This window comes from Pan troglodytes, chromosome 10, assembly GCF_028858775.2.
Source record: "Pan troglodytes isolate AG18354 chromosome 10, NHGRI_mPanTro3-v2.0_pri, whole genome shotgun sequence".
NCBI lineage: Eukaryota > Metazoa > Chordata > Mammalia > Primates > Hominidae > Pan > Pan troglodytes.
The window spans coordinates 112,920,167-112,943,880 of NC_072408.2; the positions used below are offsets into that span (position 1 = coordinate 112,920,167).

General features: G+C 45.5%; 1 protein-coding gene across 1 annotated transcript in view; it reads right to left on the reverse strand.

Moving 5' to 3' along the window:
* Positions 1-23,714, reverse strand: part of NUAK1 (NUAK family kinase 1) — a 75,581-nt gene that overhangs the window by 41,613 nt on the left and 10,254 nt on the right. The window contains exon 2 of the mRNA XM_001161041.7: positions 1,409-1,529. Coding sequence (XP_001161041.1) covers positions 1,409-1,529 — 121 coding nt within the window. The remainder of the gene's footprint in view (positions 1-1,408; positions 1,530-23,714) is intronic.

Consider the following 23,714-nt stretch of genomic DNA (forward strand, 5'->3'; position numbering starts at 1 on the left):
GGCTGGAATGCAGTGGCACAATCTCAGCTCACTGCAACCTCCGTCTCCCTAGCTCAAGTGAGTCACGTGCCTCAGCCTCCTGAGTAGCTGGGACTACAGGCATGCGCCACCACACCTGACTACTTTTTGTATTTTTAGTAGAGACGGGTTTCACCATGTTGGCCAGGCTGGTCTCGAACTCCTGACTTCAAGCCACCTGCCCACCTCAGCCTCCCAAGGTGCCAGTATCACAGGCATAAGCCACTGCACCCAGCAATAAGTTCATTTTTCAGCCACATATTTTTAAATATTCTAGGGAAACACTCTGACTCAGTAAAACAAAATTGGGAAATTTTCATAAGAAAATAATCAGAAATGAATGTCAAAATGATGCACAAGGAGAGTTGTGAAGCCCTGTTTATAATAACCAGAAATTTGGAACAACTTAAATGTTTGGCAAAAGAAATTAGATTCAATAAATTATGGTATGTCCATAAACAGAATGCTATAAAACCTTTTCAAATGTCCTTACAGGGGAATATTTATTGATACAGAAAAGATGCATGAGACAACAAATGAAAAAAGAATCAAGCTAAAAAACAGTTTAAATAGCATGATCTAACTGGACAAAAACCACAAATAGATACAGAGAAATAGATAAAAATAGAGATATGGATAAAGAGCTATTTATCAAATTGGGAGTTAGAACAGAAATTATTTTTTAATTTTAACATTTCTATTTCAATCATTTCTACAATAAACACATACTGCTGTGTAATTTATTTACAGGGTCTTAAAACATAAATGATAGTCTGTGGGCGGTTTATTCTCTCCATTTCTTCTCATGAAGGACCAAGGAGTTGAACTGAAGCCTGAGCGTCTGTATAAGCTTTTCCCCATGCTGCTCTTTTTTGCAAACACCAACACAATTTGGGCTCCATTTATAAGGCATCTGCTGCACCAACCCTCTTTCTTGGTGCTTACTGGACCTGCTCAGGGTTAATTTCTAACTCAAAGAACCTAACTTGGAATAACTCCGTACCACCAGCAAAGCGACTGGCTTTGGGGAATGACATTTACAATGTATCCACTGTTATTTGGTCACCCAGCAAACTGTCATTTTTCAGAAACCAGGGCTGTCTCACAGACTGGCTTTCAATAAGGTGGGTTGCTTAGCAACTGCCAAGGAATTAAGAAGACAGAATAAGGCATCCGCCAGAGATATTTTATGACCAAAATGAGCTGCACTCATGTGTCTGGTTGTGTTCAAGGTAACCAAGTAAGAGATAACACCCGACTATTTTTGCATCATGAGGAAAAATACTTGGCTTCTGCCCAGAAGGGCAATTATCTCAAAGTCTTGGCAGGCCCCATGGTATGAGAAATGGTAACTGATACAGGGGTAAAAAAAAAAAAAAAAATCACTGACCTTCATAAATACTGATGATATGAGGATGGTTGAGAGATGACATGATCTCAATCTCTCGTCTGATGTGAACCATGTCTTGTTCATCCTTAATTTTGTCCTTACGAATGGATTTTATAGCAACCTATAAAGTCAGGAAATGAAATGTTATTCAGAGAACTAAACAGATGCAAATCAGCCATTGGGGGAGTTTGGAAAATAAATACAGATGTTACTTGTTGGCAGAACCGACAATAACCAAAACAAAGCTTGGAAATGCCCCCTTGTCATGTCTTTCATACACAGCAAAAACACCCTTCTCCCGGCAACAGAAAACATCAGGTTTGACAGCCTGGGATTTGTGATGATGGTTTTGTTTTTGTTTTTGTTTTGTTTCATTTTTGTTTTTTCATAAAGCAGAGGCTGCTTAACATGGCCAGAGTCATTTACTCGAGGAATCCTGATGCTTTGAAAAAAGAAAAAAAGGCAAGTTCAGTTTACAGGGTATTGATGATTAAACATGGTTAGGTGAAATTGGTACCACTCAGTTCCACTGTGCAGCTGCCACAGCAGTGGCTATAAAAAATCATTACTGCCTGGCCAACCTCGAGGCCAGCTCTGCCTCAAGCCTCGGCTTTTAAGACTCCAGGCTTGCTGTGTTTACGCAAGGGCTCAGAAGCGAATTCCTTCCTACATCCTTCCTCTTGCCCAAGCCACCTTCAGTAGCACATGGTATGACCAGAGGGCTCTTCTGGAGACAGATCAGGGTAAAACAAAGGTAGTGACAGCTCATCTCCCTGCCCGGTCCCTGTCAATTCCCAAAGCTCAGTGCCAATGTTACAAATCCAAACTGCAGAGACCTGCCAGGGCCAACACATGGAGCAATTACTTAAAAGAAACACACCGAGAAAAAGGCAATGAATGACAACAGGAACCTAATAAGGAAAAGTGTGTTCGCCAATGGATTCATCTTTGCTCATAAACAAGCTGGTCAGTAACTTAATCAGATTGGCTCTAAGGGGGCCAAAAACTACTTCAGGAAGGGAGTATCCACGGGTAACAAAGAAGCCCACCAATCAATTTGCTGCCGGATCAGAAAGCCTGCCTAGTTCCCTTCCAGGCTGGTCCTCTTGTGACCGCAACTCTCACCTGTGGAGGTCAGGTAAACTTTCCTAGGGGAAAGGCAGCTAAACCATCCTTCTGGATTATAAAGGCATACAGTCATCTGGAGCAAAGAAAGTCCTCATTATCAGCAGCCCACGGCCACACCCTGCCTATCACACAGTCAACCCCAGCCAGCCTCAGCAGGAATATATTCACTTTTAGGAGCACGTGCTACTTCTGACTTGTACCAGCTCTCCACCAAGCACTACAAACAAAAACATTTCTAAAATGCATCAGTCCATCTATGACTCAACAAGAACTGGGTAGCTGTTATGACTGTTTTCGCTATGTATTGACCTCCTGAAAGACAGGTTATGTCTGACTAGCAGCTCCTGGGATTTCTCCTTTGCAGTCCTTACCCCAGTTGTGATTAAATCAGCATTTGTGTCTTTACTTGACTCTACACTGGTAGGGATCTTATTCACTGCTTTATTTAACTTCCAGTCCTTAACACCATGCTTGGCATACGGTAGACCCGAGAAAACATTCAGTGTAGGCAGGTAGGCAGGTAGATAAAAAACGAAGGAAAGATGAAGGGAAGGAGGAAAGGAGGGAAGCTAGAGGGAGGGGAGGGTTGCTGTTATTAATTGATGCAAGCTCAGACCAGAGAGGTGGTAGCAGAACTGGGGGAAAAAAAGGGGGAACCACCCCAGTTAAATAATACTGCCACGACAAGCATAATAGTAAGAAGATTAAGAATTCCTTTAACATCTATCTACACAGGCAATAGAGGAATAGATAAACAAATATAAAACACAGGAGGCCCTGCTGTAAACCCAGGGGCAGGCTCCACCTCCCTTCGACCCTGGGTGGACCCATGGCTGGATAGAAGGAGGCTGCATGGACATGAATGAGCCTTCCAGCTTAAAGGCCCCTTTTCAGCAGAGAGCCAGACTCAGAGCTACCCCAAGTCCTCACGACAGCCCCATTCAGTATAGGGCAAGAAAAACTTCCCTTCGCTTACGTCAAACGTAAAGATATGACTGGATGGCTTTATTTTATCTGAGGAAGGGCTGTAATCCTGGGACCTTGTTCTGGGAGGAAGCAGACAGTGAACACACACAGGCTGTGGAGGGTGTGGGTGGCTGCTGGAACAACTCCTACATTCCTCCATAAGCTAAAGATGGCCGAGGGTAGAAACCACCCCTTTGATTATGCAGCAAGCTGAACTTGGCCTCAAGGAGGCTCTATTGTCAAGTTACAATAGGCATAAATTCTTCACCATGCAGGGTCAGAGGAGGGTAGCAACATTCTAAAGGGTAAAAAAATAAGCCCACTTGCTGATTCCCCCTAACAGTCCAGCGAGGCGGAGGGTCCCATGGTGCAATCGCCAGGGGATGCTTTCAGCTGGGTGTGAAAAGGAAAGGGCCCACATTCTCATCAAGCCTTGCTCAGCACTGAGGAAACTAAAAGGGCTCCATAAATGTTAATACGCATAGTGGCTGTCTCTCCACAAAAATTTTCCCTTTTCCTACAATGATTTTTCCACTGAAAATGTAAAAGAGGGTGCATTCTGCTCCCCTGTTTCAAAGGGGTGACAGGAAGTCAGGAGGAGACAAATGCTAGAAATCACTCTCATCTGTGCACCTGCCAAGGCTGGAGGGAAGACATTCAGCTCTACTCCCAGAGTGGTGGTGGACCCATCCAAGGTTCAGACAGCCGGTTAATGACAAAACAAAAAAGCAATACTACTACTAATAATAATGGCCAGCATTCATTAGCCACTTAATATATGGAGCAGACACCGTGCTGAATGCTTTACATGCCAGGGATCTTTGCACCCTTCTCATTTAAGCCTCAGCTTCACACCACCTTCTTAGGGAGATCCTTCCTGATCCCTCTAGCTGATAAGGCCACACTTATGGCCACCTCCCTCTCTCTATACCCTTCCCATTTTATCTTCTCTGGAGCATTTCACACCAACTACTTTATTAGCCACATATTCAGCCTGTTTTTGTAGGACCCAGGGAGCTAAGAATGATTGTCATATTGTTTGAGGGTTGTTAAGGAAAAAAAAAAAAAAAAGAAAATCTCTAAATGCAGCTCCTGCAAAAGTATCTGCTTCAGGAAGTTGAAGGATACACTGAGCCAGTGCACAGACAGTATTGCATAATGCTTAGGAACATGGCTTTAAGTCCAGGCTAAAACCACCCTCTAGCTGTGTGACCCTGGGCAGGTTACATAACCTCTCTGTGCACCAGTTTTCTCATTCATCTAGTAGAGAAATAATAGTACCTGCCTCATAGGTCCTGGTGAGGATTACATGTCAGGTGCTCAAGAATACACCTGGGCCAGGGGGTAACTGCTAAATAAGTGTCAGTCTTTTTTAACCCAGAGTGAGTGTTCTGTAAGTAGAACCTTCCCTTCTTCCTTTCTTTTTCAGAGCAAACTTGAATTCCTCCTGGCTCCTCAAGAGACAGTGAGTGGAGGTCTTAGGGACATGTTTTCATAGTACATAAAGGACAAGAGCATCTCCATCCTGGGTCTTTACATTGCAACCTCATCTGAAATCAGGAAGATCAGATCAGCTGGTCACACACCATTATCAGCAGGGCTCCTGAGTCCAAACCAGACAGGAGGATGAACACCTTGAACCCAAAAAGTAATCCCAGGAGCATTTCTCCACCCGCTCCCACACTGTCTCCTTTCACCATTCAGCTGAACAGGGCACAAATATGTTGCTACTTAAAATCAAAACCCAGCCTCAAGATATTCACACTTCAGCCTTTATGAAATTTGACTGTTCATCCACTTGTTCTTTTTGAAAACCTACCACGTACCAGGCTACACAGAAGGGAGCCAGCGCGACTGCTCCAGCCCTCAAGGTGGGAGGTGGGGTGGGGAGGGTACGGGCAATAAGCAAAACTCACACCAGTAATTACATAATTACCCTCATGGCCAGGGCTACCAAAGAAATGCACAGACATGCCCGGCATTGCAGAGGAAACCTCCTCTCCAGTTTTCCTCAATTCTCACATCTACAAAGAAACACAGAGGTAAGGAAGGGGCCCAGCAGGAAGAGATTACCAAATGTCTGAAATCACACACCCTCCACCCCCAAAAATCCCATTTGTTCCTGTACAAGTCAGAGAGCCTGAGAGGAGGAGGGAACTCAGGTGTTTGAGCCCGACTCACAGTACAGCCACATTCATAAATGTTCCCAAGTCTAGACAGCACCATGTGCCTTATAAAATGGTCTGCTTTTAAATAAGGCCACCCTATGGTTTAATGTTTAAACCTTCTGCAGCAGCAGGTTTGGTGGAGAACCTGTGAATCCCGCCCTGCAGTGTCTGCCTGTTTCAGAGGCAAACTCAGCCCAGCCAATTCTGTTACATGCAACAGGCACAGCCTCCTCTTGAGGGTTGGAGGTTTTTCCTTTTTTGAATAATCACCAAAAACCACCTGCTCTGTGGCCTGCTGGGCATCCTCTCCCACATTGGCTGCTGTGGGTGTTCAGAGCTTGGTGACCTAGGAAGGGCTGGGGGATGCAGAGTAGAAGAGTAAATGCTCAGACTGTCACTGGCTGGGTGACCTCAGGCAAGCCCAAACTTCCCAGGTCTCGGTTTCCTCACCTGTAAAATGGGGTGACAAAATCCTGTTTCTTGGGGTTGTTGTGAGGAGTGGAAACTAGGTAAGTAAAGGCCCCAGCACACAGTATTCACTGAATGGCAGTGATTATAAACCACACTTAAGAGGTAATGAGCCCACAGCAAATCATATCATAGGTCTCTTGGCTCCTCTCCACCTCCACACATATCCTCCCCTCCCCACATTTGCACAGTGGCAAAAGCAGGTTAAAATTAATATCCGGCCAGCCCCAGGGTGTCCTGGTGTCTTATGGAGAGGACGCCTGTGTAGTGTAGGACCAGCCTTGGGGGCGTGGCAGAGAGTCTGGGCAGGTTGTATGTCGTCGAGGCTCTAACCAAGAGAATCCCTGCCCTCCTCCTTTTGCAACCATCTCCCTGCATGCTCATTCATTGATATAAGCTGGACTTCAAGGAGTATTCTTGAAGTGCCTCTCAAATAGGAGTCACCCATGCATCTTGTAAAAGTGCAGATTCTGAATCCATAGGTCTGGGTATCCAGCCTGGGATTCTGCATTTCCAGCAAGGTCCCAGGTGATGCCAGCCCCAGGGACCACACTTGGAGTAGCCAGGTCTTAGTGCTTTGTCTTTGACCCTCAACATTTTTAAATCAGTGGCAATATTCTTAATAATAGCAATAATTAATATTTCTTAGGTGTTAATCATGTGCCAGTGGACCTTATCTCATTTAAGCCTACCTACAATCCCATTTTACAGATAAGAACATTGAGGCCAGGAAAGATAAATATTTCCCAAAGTTACATAGCCTGTAAAAAAAAAAAAAAAAAAAGTGGAGCTAGAATTTGAGCCAAGAGGCTACTGATTTTTAAGGCTATGAATAAAGTTGGGATGAATAGAAAACATCACAGGGAACAGAATCTCCTGTAGGATCTGAAAGGGTCCCTAAAGCCTAGTGAGATGGACCCCCATCCAAGCAGATGAAGTTTTACAGGGTCATATGTGAGGTCCCAAAAGGAGGGACTGGAGGGCTGAGCAGCAGGGAAGAAACACAGTCATAAATATGGCATTAGCATCACTTAGTGAGAACAAGTTTGCATCCTAATCCCAGCAACACGAGCTGGCAACTTCCCTGCCATTCACAAGGTGTGATCTCATACCCAGGCACGTTCCACGGGAGCTGCAGGGCACAAAGTCAGAGGCAGCTCAGGGGATCTCTCCTTACCTAGGAGCCCAGAGGCCACCTGCAGCAGGAGCAGGCAGCCAAGCCCAGCTGGAGGCTGTAAAGTGCTCCTGCTCTTGCCTGGGAGATGCACAGAGTGTGGGGCAAGGCACAGCCCCACCGAGGCCACACCGGTCCAAAGCTCCCAGGATCACCAAGTGGCTTTCACTCAAAAAGCCTCTGGCCGAGGACAGTCACCACGGTGATGCCACCCATCTTGCAAACAAAGCCCCTAATTAATTAAATGACCCCCGGCTCTTTATGGAGGGGCCTGGCCAACTCAGAACAACACCCCAGCAAGTTGCTGTGATGCAACGGGCCCGTGGGAACCAAGCCAGCTCTGCCTGGGGGCCCATGGGCCTCTTCTTCCCTTCCTCTTTAGCCTGTTGGTTCATGTCCTACATGAATGTATTTCAGAAAGAAATGGATTGGAAGCCAAGAGTTGTATCAACAGGCTCTGAGGCGAGGCATTGAAGCCAGGGAGCATGGTATGTGTAGCTAGGAGCTTTTCCTTCAAAGAGTGGCATCCCCTCACTGGCCCTCATCAGCCCTTTAATCTTGTAAGAGGTTCTGAAAATTTAATCCTCTGTAACTTGGTTCTCAAACCTCTATTTCTCAAAATTCTACATAAAAGAGATGATGATTCCTGTGATGATATTGATTTCTCTCCTGCCATAAAAAATGCATTCTATTTTCAGAACATAAAAAACAAAGCAGATTCATGCTTGACTGGGCCTGGGCCAGCTCAGGAGGACCTCAGGGCTGGGACATTTTTATCTACAGGGACAGTCATTCCTTGATCTCTAAGATTCACCCCCACCCCTCTCCCCTTCAAAGACTGAGCTAAGAATGTAATTGCAAGTGGTGATGCCACAAGGGAAGTGGAATTAATGACTAAGAAATCGTAGGCAGATTCACACTCCCTGTTGAGGTTTGTAAACATAAGATACAAACCGTGGCTGACCAGGCAAGAACCAAAGAAATAGCAAAAAGGCCACCGGAAAGTTCGTGCTGAGTGGGCATGCCAAAAGTGAGCCACAAACCCGCCTGAAAAGGACAGTCAGAGACTCTAGAGCATTATCTGTCCAAGGGTGGTGAGCAGATCACCTGCCTCCGATCCCCTGGTTAGGGGGAAAGGGGAAACTGATTGCTAAAATGCAGATTCCTGGGCCCACCCCAGAGCTAGTGAATGAAGGTGGCAGTGTTCAGGGTAGGGGGCAGACCTGGTATCAGCATTCTTTACAGCCTCCCAGGTGATTCTGCTGCACTCTGAGGTTTGAGAGCAGTCACCTTAAAGCAGAGTAAATGTGGCCCTGACGACACCTATTGTTCTGTAGCTTAAACAGTTATATTACACACTAGATGACTGATGAAAATTAATGAACCTTCCATTTATACAGAGAGGAATTAAACACAGGCTTCCTTGAGGGGGCTCAGTGACTTGAATTAATTTACCCCTGGTAAATGGAAAGTTTGCTTCCAACGGGTATCTCCCTAGTCCCAGCCCAAGGAGGGCCTGTGGATGAAGTGAGGCCAGGGAATGTGGGTGTGGATGGGTTACTTCACAGTCTACACACACAACCCGGAGCACGAAAAAGCCTCTGGTAACACAAGAGACGCTAACACAGGCAATATCAGATTCAAAGAAAGACTGAAAATGCCAGGCCATTTAGCTGAGACTGGAGTTGCCAAGCAGCTGTTTATTTTTGGACTTTCACGTCTCTGAAGCCAAATGCAACACCAAATCAGAATTCTAAAGTGCAACTGTTTTTCTTCCAGGTTACAATTGCCCTGGGAAGGGAGAGAAAGGGCTGGGCCAGAGGGCTGAGGTTGCTTACAACTTGGACAGCCTCAACTGGTAGCATCTGATCACTCTGACACTGTTTATAACAAGGCTTGGATAAGCTTAAGGTTGTGCAACTTTTATTTATCAACCTCCAAACCCAGAAGAACCCGAGCCAGTACTGCTAAGAAATCCAGCATCTGCACCTTGGGCTTGTCATCAGCCACAGCAACCCAGCCAAGGCGACTCCTATAAGGAGAGGGACTCAGATAATCACGCCACCGGCTCAGTTTCCTCACCTGCAAATGAGGATGATGATGGTACCAACCTCACAAGGTTGCTGTGGCAACATGGCAGATTGTGTATATGATGGAAGGCAGAGAAGGCAAATAGTACCTACGGCAGAAGCCAAAATGAGCACTGTTATCATGAGTAGATGTTAGAGCTGTAAGGACTTAGAATGCTCTATGCCTATCTCCTCATGTTACAGATGGGGAAACTGAGTCCCAGGGAGGTTAAAGTACATACAGGCCCCAAGTTCATGAAGTTATCAGCAGCACTGGAATTGCAACAAGAGAGTCGTGATTCCCACTCCAGGAGGGATAAACACTCTGAGCAAGGGGTCCTTCCTAACCAAATACTAAGCCACAGTGAGCAGCAGGGCTGAAACTGCCACAAAAAAAATTCAACATTTACATGGGAGGCTGGCTCCAGTCACAGCCAAGTCCCCAGAACTGTTGCATCATTAATAAACCGAGATGGGAGTGGCAGATACTCTTCAGGGTGCTGACAAATCATGACTTGTGCTGCAGCTTGGTGCATTTCACCTCCATCTAATGTCTGTCCTCACATAGCTATGCCAGAGACGCTGTTTTCAGTTCAGTTCTATCCAAACTTTCCTCCAATTTCTGAAGACTGATTTAATAACACCCATGAATACGGATACTTGGGAAGTTTTCATCCTATTATTTCTTAATTCATTGCAAACACTGCTATTAAATGATAACGTCAGGCCACTACTGAATCACTAACCTTGGGGACAATGAGCTAGGAACACAAAGACCTAAGAAGCAAAATTAGTTTTCCAAAGGGAAAGGAAATTAGTCAGTTGAGTTTAGCTGATCCAGGTGAGCAGAACCAAAAAAACTTTTCTTCATTTCTTAATATGGTAAAATACAACAAGCAAAAAAGAGGCATGACTTTCTATCTTATTTTATATTTTAATCATGAATGGTTTTATAAATAAGTGAAAGAGAAGATTCTGCAGAAGTTATTTTTATCCAGACAGAATCTCTTCTGTTTAGAAAACTGATTTATAGCAATGTACAAGACCTATCGGATAGGGCGGGAGCAACCGTGCAGGCTGCAGTCCGTCCCCCAAAGCCTCTGGAGAGCACTCAGGAGCCCCCGAGGCCTCTCTCATTATCTCCTCACAAGCATCTTTTTCCTTCCAAGAGAAGCTCTCATTGTCCATTATTCCTAGAGTTAAAAGGCTGGTCCCTCCTCCCCAGCCCGTTGCAAGATCCGTCGGGAGGCTTGTCATCTCCCTCATTAGTGCTCCACAAGCCTGCCTGCTGGGATGCTCTTGCTCATTGCAAATGCACAGCCCCAAGAAACCGCAGGCTGAGCTGAGGAGTGTGCTCAGACCCAGATGAGCATTTCCTGCCGTCCCATCATGGGGATGAGCCTCGCCCAGTACTCAACTCTCAGTTCCTACCCTCAAGGAGGCTGGAGCAGGGGTCTGTGGTCATCTCGGAGACCCAAGTTGGGCCCTGGGTTGGGGAGTGTGCTCATGCCCCTAGACATGGCACCTGCCATTTTCTCTGCCAGGATCCTCCACATCCTGTCCTCGCCATTAACATTTTCGGTTGACCAACTCCTCTGCATCCATCTGCTGCAGACATGGCCCATCCCCTGCAATGACCCCTTTGCAGATATGGGTCCCCTTTTATAACCTCGCTCACCATTGGTCATCAGCTTCATTTGAACGAAAATCATTTCTGTTTTATGCACCACGGCATCTCGAGTACTAAGCATGTGCCTAATGTACAGTATATACAAAAAAGCTGTTGCTAAAATGGAGCCCAAGTATTAAGAAGGACCCTTGACAAACAGAAAACCATAGTGGGACATCTGATCATTCCAGCCAACCTAAACCCCAGCCATCTGCTGCTGAGCCTTCTTTTACTTGCTCACTTTTCAAATGTGGAATCCCTTCTTGTCCCAAAATCACTGAGCCTGAACTTCCTCATCTTCCAAATGGAGACAATAACAGTGCCCACTCCAGAGGGGTTGGGGGTGATTCACAATAAAAGCTAGCAGTCATAATAATTACCAGTTATCAAGCCCTCACTATGTGCCAGGCCCTCAGTACCTTTCTGTTAAACCTCTCAACCTCTCACTCATTAAATGCTCACAAAAACATTATTATTTCTGCCTTCTCAATGAATATAAACTGAGTCTGAGGGAAGTTAAGTAACGTGCCCTAAGGCACATAAATAGATAGGAGGTCTGGGTCTCCATACGCTGAAAGACCATACTCTTAACCTCTGAAGCACACTGACAAAGCAATCAGCACAGTGCCTGGCACATAGTAGGTGTTACATAAATATGAGCTGAATCAGAACCTCTGGACATGAAGGCCCCATCGAGGCCGCCCTGCCTTGTCCCCACCAGAAGTCCTTTTGTTAGCTAATATTTAAACCACTTCCATCTTCAAAAGCACATCTATCAATCAGTGTTCCTGCTGCTTTCTGTGGGACCGGGTGGGCAAAAGGCAGAATTGTATGGGAGGGGCTGGGAGGCATGTCCCTAAAACGATGTGAGAATGAGTCAATTCCACAGCAAGCAATTGTGGAAAATCTGTTCTGGATAAGGCATTGATCCAGTCCCAGAGAACATGACCTAGACCTACCCTTCAAGTTGCCTACCATCCTGCTGGAAAGGCCAGTAGACACAGGGGCTCCTCCCTGCCCAGCCCCTCCCTATTCACCCTCCTTTTGGGAGGAACACCCTGACTTCACTGTGAGGACTATTCCTACCCCCAAGACGCCTTTTGAAAGAGACCAAGATACTTCACCCTCTCCCATGCCAACAGGCAGGCACACGACTCTAGAGCTAGCCCTGGAGATGCTCTTTCTAAGGTTTCAAGAACGATCCCAGCAAAGTGTTCTTTTGGGAGCCCACAGACACATGATGTGTATGCACAGAGATGGGGCCTCTTGAGAAGTCATTCCATGCATGGCTCCCCCATTTCTATCCCTGTGTCTTTCTCACGCTCCTAAATAACTATCAATTCAAACCAGAAAACCGAGTCTCACTTTGCTCAGCTATTCATTTTCCCGTTTCCAAAAAAAGCCAAGGCAATGTTGCTGCTGCTTCTCTCTCATACTGCGTGCCTTACACTCAGTCATCTCCTCCATAAAATGGGCCTACTTCACTTGACCGGTACTAGTTGAAATGCAGTCTTCAGGACCCACATAGATGTCATTTTTATAATAATTTCGTCAAACACCACAAAAATGCAGTATCAAATTATTGTGGTGCTTCATCCCATTTCAGGGGAGGGATTCAGTAAGGATAACATTGACCTACTTTGCACAAAGGTGCAGGAAGTCCAGCTTCATTCTCTGCCAAATAATGTTCACACCTACAAACTATTTACCTGCCACTGTCCATGCTACATAATGACAGTCAGTATATAGCCTAACAAAAGGGAAGGTCATTCATTGTCAATGCCCCAGACATAGCAAGCAGAGACTGCAAGCCAGGAACTGCTGTGTTCCCCTCTGTGTCCTCAATATCTAGGAAAGGATCTGGCTCTATAGTAGTAGACTTCCAATAAATATTTGTTGAGCTTAATTTTATCAAAAATGATGACTATCATATGTCTTAATTTGTATAAGAATTATTCCTTTCTTACCTATCCACCCACTACCTGGCCCAATATCTACAAGTTGCTGAAGTCGGGCAATCTACCCAGATTCCACTCTGGTCCAGGTTGCCTCTGTACTTGTGGCTAAGACCACAAATCCATGGAGGCAATACCATGTTGTATGAATGGCCTCCCACCTATAGATACAATGTCATCCCACTTCATTTTATTGCCCCCATCACCACCCCATGAGATAAGCTAGAAATTTTGCAGGAGAGGAAAACAGAAACCATCAAGAACTCCCCAAGTTTCCACAGGTCACAAAGGCCCCACCCAAGTTTCAACCCAGGTACTTGGATCCAGTGGCCAATGCTGCTTCCACTGGACCACGCCTGTTTCCACATTTGTCAAATCTATGGAAATATGTGGTAAGGAAGAAAACACTCTTAGCCCTGGCATTGTGATGCTTCCTTTCTCTGGAATGTAAAGCCTTGGGGGAAACTAGCTCAGATAGCAGATTGCTCAAATGTCGTGGAAGGTCTGGTCGGGGAGCTAATCAGAACAATTTGAATGTGCGGCTAAGCAAGGACACTCCTTCCTGGATCAAGCGTTGCTTTGATGGCAATACTTTATAAGAACCATTCCCTTACAACAAAACTGTCAAATCCAGCAACCACAGGCCAGAAACATCCCTGCGGAACCCCGCCAAGCTGCTTTCTGATGTACTGTACACACAAATACCAATATTCCCCAGATGTTCTCCATGTAAAACATTTGGTTTGAGACACTGCTCTTCTTTCCCAAAAACTCTTACATTTGTTTAATGGACTCATACAGTTCAGCTAAAATATCCTGGAGCAGACATCTGAAGCCAGCCCGGCTCTAATGTGAGCATCCCATCTGCAGAAAAGACGAACAAGTAAATAAGACCATCCTTCCCAAGATTTATGCTCCTTGCATCTTTAAGCAGGTCATAAAATGTAAGCTATGTAAGGATAATAATGCAAGTTGCTTTCAAGTGTATTTCTGAGTCCATCTCAGTATTAATCTAAGACTGATGTTCCAACAGAGACTGGGTCTGGCATGCTAACAAGGGGACTAAATTCTACTTCTTACTCCCTCAAAAAAGAAATCTAAAAATCTGTCACTTGAGCAACATAGATGACTGAGATAAAGGTAGGTTTTTCCTGGTTTTAATTATCCAAATATAGCAATAGCTTCTTTATGACAAAACCACTATCTCTTAACCTGTAGTGTAAAACACAGGTAAGAGGTAGCAAAATAGGAAATGCACTTGACCTTGCGTCAAGAGACCCAGCTCAGCCACATCCTAACTGAGTGACCCCGACCAGCCCTATTTACTCCAAGGTGGCTCATCCTGTTACCCAGAAAACACGACTTCATGCTTGGAGCGCCATTCAGCCCTGAAGACTTTGGGGAATGGAAATAAGCCCTTAGAAATGCCACTCAAAGAAATGCCATGGATTCCATGCACGGCGCCCCTGCAGATGGTCACCCATAGTTTTCCTACTAACACAATTACGAGGAAAGCTTAGTCACAGAAAATCTGTAGGGAAGCTGGAAAAATGGAACTAGAAAGCTGCTAGACACAGCCTCACTGACAGAAGCAAGACAATGACAACTCACTTTCCCTTTAATCTTTAACTTTTCTGTATCTGGCGAGTTTTCAGTATTGAGCATGCACTATTTTCACTAAGGGAAAAGAAGAATTTTATTTTTTAAAAAGGTCACAAAGAGGAATGAAAGTTAATAAGGGAGATGACAGACACAAACTATAAATAGCAGACATGAGAACTCCAAAACACAGTACAGAGGACCATTGAGGAGAATTTTCTCAAACTCATCAAGAAAAAGTTTTCACTATCTTCAAGGGACTTTGTTTTAAGAAGGCAAGAAAGTGTGCATCCTGATGAGAAAGATTTCCTGAAGAAACGCCTACAATGTTTAAGAGGATTGGCTCTTAAATGGGTGAGCTTCAATTATCTGGAAAAAAATATATTTAGAGCTCTCTATTGTAACTTATTAGTATTTCCACTTAACCAAAGCATCCGATTAACCAGCGTTCTCCGTTCCCTTGACTGAGGCTCATGGCAGGCTGAACACTAGGGGCTGTTGGGCTACTCTCTGCTTTTCCCACACCGGTCCACACAATGAGCCAACTACCCACCCTCATCTCAGCCAAGTCTACCACTTCCAATATTGCAGTCTCTACAGACCATGGCCTCCAACAGGACCAGAAACTTACAGCACCACTGCAACTGGCCCTTTGCTAAGGATAAGAAGTCCAATTTCAGACTTAGATTTGCCCTCATCATTGCCAAGAAAAGGCAAAGTGATGTGAGATGGCATAGAGAAAATGCCCAATATTGTGCCCAACATCCAGTATCTGCTCCAAAAATGCTGGCTGTTCTTATCATTTTTATTATTATAATAATAATGAACAGACGTTATGCAGAGGCATGTGCAAATACAAACACCACAATGAGAACTTCAAAATCTGAGACTCAGAGGACGATGTCGGGGGCAAAGTGAGAAGGGGGCTGGGAGAAAAGGAGCAGCTGTCGCCTCTTCTGAGAAGCCATTTCAGGTCACCCCACTAACAGAAGTCCCTCCAAATGTACTTCTGTAGCCCCCAGGGAATAGATTTCGCAGGATGGAATTATTTCCCTGAAATAAACAGACAGTCAAAGGTCACTACAACTGGGGCCTAAAAAGAAAACAAGCCAGCTGCTGATTTACAGGCAGCCTATGATGCAAGATAGCAAGAGGTCTCGGCCCAGGTCCAGTGCAATGGCTTCGGACACACCAGTCCCACAGGGGTGAGGATGGAGGAGGGGGCTCACCTTCCTGTAAGCAAGGTCCCAGCTTGACCAGGCATGGATGGGGACACCTTCAGGAGAGCAGACCCTTGAACTTCTGCTGTCAGCATGCTCTAGCCAGTGGCTCTCAGCCCTAGCAGTGCATTACAGTGACCTATGGGTCTGTTTAAAAATACTGATACCTGAGTTCCTTCCCCAGACAGCCTCCTTTAGTTAGCCTGGGGTAAAGTCCAGACATCAGTGTTTTGAAAAGATCCCAGGTGATTCTCATGCTCAGCCAGGCCTGAGAACTAGCCACATAGTGGAAAGAACCCACAGCGGGGTCAGGCAGACCTGAGCTTTTAACTCCAATGCTCTCTTGCTTTCTTGAGCAGATCAGCCATTCTGTCTGAGCATCGGTTTCTTTAACCCTAAAGTGAGGACGATCATCACTCCCCGTCACAGAGCTGCTGTGAAGACCGTACAAGATAATGTATGTAAACTGCATCACTTAGTGTATCTTGCAGAAGGCACACACAAGGTGGTTTCTAAATGTTAACCCCTCCTCATTTCACGCTTCTCTTTTCAAGGTTCTCCCATGTGGGTTAGGAGTTCGAAGCAGCTCTCAGTTCTAAGGGGTCTCCTGTCTTTCTAAGTGGTTAAAAAAGGGTGGGAGGCTGGGCGTGGTAGCCCACACCTGTAATCCCAGCACTTTGGGAGGCCAAGGCCAGCAGATCACTTGAGGCCAAGCATTCAAGACCACCCTGGCCAACAAGGCAAAACCCCATCTCTACTAAAAATACAAAAATTAGCTGGGCATGGTGGCGGGTGCCTGCAATCCCAGCTACTTGGGTGGCTGAGGCACTGGAAGCACTTGAACTCGGGAGGCAGGGGTTACAGTGAGCCGAGATTGTGCTATCACATTCCAGCCTGGGGTACAGAGCTAGACCCTGTCTTGGGGAAAAAAAAAAGGTGGGGGGGTGTGGGGAGAGGAACATCCCTCCTGAAAAGCAGGTATGAACAAGAGTGCTGACAGAACGGGTTGGTGGATCCCTACACACACAAAACACACACACATGCACACACCCCTATTGGGTGAAACAGCAAAACTATGTAAAAACTGAGTCACAAGTAGCAAAAGTGAGGAAAACCCAATCTTAAAGATTTGCTTTGCTTTTCTCATCTAGAAGAAAACCTATCTTGTGTGCGACACTTTCTCAGAAACTCTTTGCCTGTGCCTCTGTCTCCTCCATTAGACCAAGTGCAAGTCTTATGCCTGGGTGTACTACACAGGGCTGGTGCACAGTAGGCCCAAGGGAATGCCCATTGAACAGTTAAGCTCCTTGGGGGCAGGGGTGGATATCTGTAGACCAACAGTGCTCATAACATCCACACGTGGTAATCCCCTAAACAGGCATTTCATAAGTATACTGGAACTTTGATTCCAAGCAACTAGCAGAAAAGGATAAAAAGGCACACTGGGCATTCAGGAGGCAGCTGCCCCAAGTCCAGTGGCCATGAGCGGCAGTATCACAGCAGTTCAGGATTTTCAGATCTTACAAGGAGTGTAAACATGGGCAAGTGACTTAGTTTTCTGTGCCTGTTTATCCGCCTGAAAAATGGGGATGATAATGGTGTTCACCTCTTAGGGTTACCATGGGGATGAATTCAGGTCAGTGATTGACATGCTTAGACTATCGCCTGGCATGTAATTGCTGCTATGTAATTGTTTGCCATTATTACTACTCCATGATTGGATAACAAGAAAAGAAACCTCAAGTTTCAGGCCCAAATAGGAGCCCTCCATTTATCACAAGAGAAGGTATAGACGAGAGAAAATGATGTGGTGTATCCCCAAATGAATACAGCAACTAGCTTCCCATTGTCCAGAGCTGTGTTCTCAAAATAAAGACCATGGACTTCCCCCATCACATTCACTTGAGTTGCTTGGTTAAAATGCAGAAGATACTCGGGTGTCCCTAAGTCCCACTCCAACCCTGTTGAATCAGAATCAGACTCTCTGAGGTCAGTGCCAAGGATGGTATATTTTAACAGGTGCACCTAGGAGATTCCCACATCCCTGAAAATTTAAGAGCCACTGGATTGAACAGGCTCCTTACCCAGAGGATCTATGTTTGTTTGCTCATCACTATACACCCAGAGCCTCGCATAACACCCAACCTGTAGTCCATGCTCGACAAATATCAGATGAATCCATTCCATGGTTTCACCTCTAGAATTATTTGTTCCATTTGTTTGAAGACTCACTATGTGTTAGGCTCATGCAAAGCAATGCTGATTCAGGCAACTTCATTCATTCTGAAAATCGTTACTGGGTGCTTAGTGCATACCAGGAACTGTTCTAGACACCGGAGATACAAAAAATGTGATGAACGAGGTTGCTCAGAGACATAATACTTTATAGATCATAATGTGTGCTATGGAGCTAATAAAGCAAGGTAAGGGGCCAAGTGTGTGCCACGTCCTCGTTCAACCTAGTGTCTAGAGCAGCACTAGTCCTGCCCAGCAGAACTTTCTATGATAGTGGAAATGATCTATTCTGCAACATCCCATGATAGCCACTAGCCACATGGGGCTACTGGGCACTTGAAATGTGGCTGGTGCCACCGAGGAACTGAATGTTTTATTTAATTATAATTAATTTTAACTTTAATAGCCATATGTGCCCATATTAGACAGTGCAGGTCGAGAGGCAAAGAGGCAGATATGTGAGCTGGAAATTACAACACAAGGCAACATGAGCTATGAGGAGGGGAAGACAGAGCACCATGTGCTATATCAAATGCCTCTCACCCAATTACCAGATGCCCTAATGTTCTCTGGCTCTGGGAATTGAAAGAACAAGGTCAGGTACGAGGCATTGTGCTTGGGCTGGAATTTTTATAGCCCATGATCAGTTGAAAATAGTATGCAGCCCGGCCAAGCCCCAGAGACTGCAGCTCAGGATCACACCATCATCTGCAAAGCCAGGCCACAGCTGCCAAAGAGATCTCTTTCCTCCCCGTCATTCTGCTGATGGTCATTTTGTCCTTGGCTACAACGTCCCACTGGGCCCAAGACACTGCAAGGATTTTATGAGATTTCTTCGCTTCAAGCGTAAGTACGAGTACAAGCCTCCTAAATTCCACCGGAAAATTGGTGGCTAATCCAAACATTTCATAAAATTAGAACTCACTGTGGGGCTGAATGGAATTCAGACTGTGCCGCCACCAGAGAAATGCAAAATATTCATTATAATTTTTTCCTTCATGAGCTGTTTTAAGAAGCAAGTGCTTTTTCTGCTTGAAGCAAGGGGGTTGGGGGAAAGGAAGAGTTTTTGTTTTTGTTTTGTTTTCTCTGCGGTTTGCAAAAAGCATCACCAGATGAAAAAGTAAGGAATCCTGCCTGATTCCCTAATCCCTCAACTAGCAGGAATAATAATAAACCATCCCAATCTTAACTGTTCTTGCCTTTATAAAGACAGTATTTTTCCTGGAAAATGGGATTTTTTCCTGGAAAATTTGATTTTTGCTCCTTAATTTTTTCTTAGGCTTCAGCCCTAGAATTTTTATGTCCTGGGATCTCATTAGCAGAGGAGATATTGCAATCATTCATGCATGCATGCACATCAGCAATATTAACTTGCCAAGCACTGTTCTAGGCACTTGGGGTACATCAGTAGGCAAAACTGATGAAAACCCCTGCCCTGGCTTGCCTTTTAGTAGGGGAAGGCAAACAGAAGAGAATTCAGCAACTGCCACTTTGAAACAATTTTGGGGCAAGACATGAAGATTCACAAAATGCAGTTTCTAGAAGCGGCTGGAATGTAAGCTGCAAGGAAGGGAGCAGAAACGTCATCTGTCTCACCATGGCTGTCTCCCTACCATCCAGAGTGGTATCTCACACAGAAAATGCAATCAATAAATATCTGTTAAATGGCCAGGTGTGGTGGCTCGTGACTGTAACCCCAGCACTACAGGAGGCTGAGGCAGGTGGATCGCCTGAGGTTAGGAGTTTGAGACCAGCCTGTGCCCCGTCTCTACTAAAAATACAAAAATCAGCTAGGCATGGTGGTGCACACCTGTAGTCCCAGCTACTCGGGAGGTTGAGGCAGGAGAATCACTTGAACCCGGGAGGTGGAGGTTGCAATGAGCCGAGATCACGCCACTGCACTCCAGCCTGGGCGACAGAGCCAGACTCCATCTCAATAAATAAATAAATAAATAAATAAATAAATAAATAAATATCTGTTGAATGGATAATAAATTTTAAAACAAAAATCTGGCCCAGAGCGCTCATCTTACAGATAAGTTAGCTGAAGCCATGGAGGGGCATGTCTTGCCCAAGGTCACACAGCTTAAGCTGTGGCAGTGATGGAACCAGCAGCCAAGTCTCCCAACATACCCAGACTCATAACACTCCACAGCCATTTGACAAATATTTATTGCATTCTGACTGTGTGCCAGGCACTGAACTAGGCACTGGGAGCATATAAATGAGTAAGACATAGAACGACTGGGATCATGAAATTAAGTTCTTCATATTGCTATTTTCCCAAGCACGGAGGCAACTTCTCTGTGCTTTAAGTCCGGCTCCAACAGTGGTTGTAATCATGAACCCTGAAGTCAGACGGTCCAGCCCTACATCCTGTGATCCTGGCTCTGTGACTTTGGGCAAGTCATTGGACTTCCTCTAAGCCTCTGCCTCCTCATCTATGAAATGAATGTGATAATAATACAGGTTCGAAGGCGAAAAAGCACGTAAATAGTTAGAATAGTGCCTGGCACACACTGATCACTCAATGATTCCTGCTATTAGGGTTGTTAAGGGAAAAATGCTCCCTCTGCTCTGGACCTTCCTACACAACCAAATAAGTGGAGATTTCCACTTCATTTTTCTCCTCTCCAGGATCTCTACTACCTGCTTCACGCCCACACACTCATTCATTTCCTCCCTCAGTGTTCCATTTGGTCCTGCCTGAAAAGCAGATACCCACTAACCATGAGGATGATGCAAAATGAGGTTCTTCCCAGAGCAGCAAGCACATCACTGCCCTGTCTTTCCAGGCAAACACGTTCACGGCTGGGCTTTGAGCTCACCAGAGAAACAGACTATTAGTCTCTTCCCTGCATGGCTTCTGCTAATGGAAGAAAGAGCTCACTTTCAAATCTACTAAGAATCACACAAGGTAATTATCTTGCCTCAAGGACCACTGAGAGCTTCTAAGGTTTGCTGGCATCTGTCTTAATTGATACTGAGAAAGCCAAGGCTGCCTAACGGATGTGTTTGATAGAAAGTAATAAAATTCTGAGAGATTAAAGAAGAAAAATAAATACAACAAGAAATCAGTCTCCTTAAAAGGACCAGCAAGGAGGGATAAATGTGGACCACAAAGACTGAGGATCTTCAAATGTCAGGGTTAGATGCACATTCTAGAATCAAGAGGTGGGTGAACTCAATGGGGCAATATCTTACTCCCTGTTGCCTCCCCCAGTGCCTAGCACAGTGCTATTTGAATAAATATTTTTAAACCAGCTACCTGGGAGAGGCAGAAGGGAACACCTGCCACAAGAAAAAATGACAGAGATATTTCTACTCTTTCTTGGGAAGCAGTCTAAGCTCATAATTTCAAGCTCAGACAGACATGGGTTGTCTTCCTGCCATCATCCCCAAGTTACAAACAGTGGGGCCCTGGGCCTCAGTTACCTCTGGGCAAAGTCAGGTGACAGCATCTATCTCATAGAATGGTTCTAAGAATTCAGTGAGATGACACAGGCAAATTACTCAGCACAGAGCCTGGCAAAGTGCTCAGTAAAGGTTAGCTTTATTTGTTCATCTTCAAGGATGAAATAGTAGTAAACATATGAGTCAATTCTTCCCTCTAAGTGAGACTGCAAAAACATCCCTTCCCCTGGGGACAGGGCTCTCTTAAGTCTTTTCCTCATCCCTGGAATCTTGCCTCTAGCCTACCTGTCATCCAGGATCAAGAAGCCAAGCTCTCCTGGGTGCTCAATGTGCCCAATCACTGCTAAAGCCTTGGGAAGAATAAGTGGTGTCCACAGGGAGATCCTGAGAGCAGAGGCAGCCAGGAGCCTCTGGCCTCACTGGGACCAAAAGCAAAGCCCCTTTAAAGTCTAAGCATCTAAGGAATGAGCAAAGATTCCTCTGAGCTGCCCAGCAGAACATGAACTTACCCTCCTCTGAATCACAAATAATAACAAATAACACTGCTTGACAAGTGGCTTCATGTCAGGCACTGTTCTCAGAGTGTGTGTGGTCCATGAGTCCTTGTGACAACCTAGGAGTTAAGTTCTATTACCAACCCATTTTACAGATGAGAAAACTGAGAGGTTCTTTGAGGATGAGCATTTTCTTTTTATTTTCTTTTATTTGAGACAAGTTCTTGCTCTGTTGCCCAGGCTGGAGTGCAGTGGTGTGATCGTAGATCACTGTGGCCTCCAACTCCTGGGCTCAAGCAATCCTCCCATCTTGGCCCCCCAAGTAGCCAGGACTACAGATGCAGGCCACTATGCCCAGCTAACTTTTCAATTTTTTTGTAGAGATGAGGGAGTCTGACTGTATTGACCAGGCTGATCTAGAGCTCCTGGCCTCAAGCGACCCCCCTGCCTCCCAAAGTGTAGGATTACAGGCAGAAGCAACCACACCCAGCAGGGGTGAACATTTTCTGTCTCACATAGAGTCTAGTTCAGAAGCCACCTCATACACGTATTTAAGAAAGCCTTGGCTGCCTTGAGCTGAATAGAATGTATTTGCATCCCACAGAACGAGAGAGCAGGGAAGGCGAGCAGACCTCCCTAAACATAGGCTGACAGTCTACACAGGGAGACTCTCCGTACACTTGCAAAGTGTGTATGAGAATTGAAGATACTTCCTGCTTTCCCCAGCAAGGAGTCCTTCTGCCAAAAAACAAGCAATAGGAAATGCAGCCTTTCAGGGAATCCTAGGATTCTCTTCCTACGAGCTGGAAGGGACCCTTAAGGATATTTTTGTCTCAGGCCCTCGATTTACAAGTGAAGCAAGTGTGCTCGACACAGCAGCACCTACTGTGTGCAATGCCCCGTGCCCAGGCTGCTGCAGGGACAGACAGGACCAAGACCCCATCCTGCCTTTCCAAAGAGGCCTCCTTCCAAAACTTAGATTTATGGACCATTCACTGTGGGCGACACAATTTTCTAAGAACTCGACATACAATTTGTTAACACTGCAACTCCCATTTCACAGACGAAGAAACCGAGTCACAGTTGATTATCTCAAGGTTACATTGGAGGTTCATGTTCTTTCAAACCCAGGAAGCCTAGCTCCAAATTCTCTCTTTTCTTTTTTTTTTTTTTTTTTTTTTGACAGAGAGACTCGTTCTGTTGCCTAGGCTGGAGTGCAATTGTGCAATCTTGTCTCACTGCAACCTCCGCCTCCCGGGTTCAGGTTCAAGTGATTCTCCTGCCTCAGCCTACTGAGTAGTTGGGATTACTGGTGTGCGCCACTGTGCCCAGCCAATTTTGTATTTTTAGTAGAGACAGGGTTTTGCCATGTTGTTCAGGCTGGTCTCAAACTCCTAACCTCAAATAATCCACCCACCTCGGCCTCTCAAAGTGCTGGGATTTACAGGAATGAGCCACCACTCCCGCTTCTCTTTTTGATGTATAGATTGGACGGTCCACTTCCCTTCCATGATCCTGTAGAAGACTGGGACATGAGTGACCTCTGGCAGTTGGGGTGAACCACTCGTGAGCTGAGCCCAGTTCATAGTGAAATGGCAGCAGCCAGCAAGGCTTCGTTTGAACCTGCTGCAATCAAGCACCTTTGTGGCCCGTGAGCCTGACACAGACAAAAGTGAATGGGGTCCTGCTGGAGATAACTAAGAGAAGCAGCTGCTACCTTTTTTAAACAGGGAAATTGCCCTTCAGC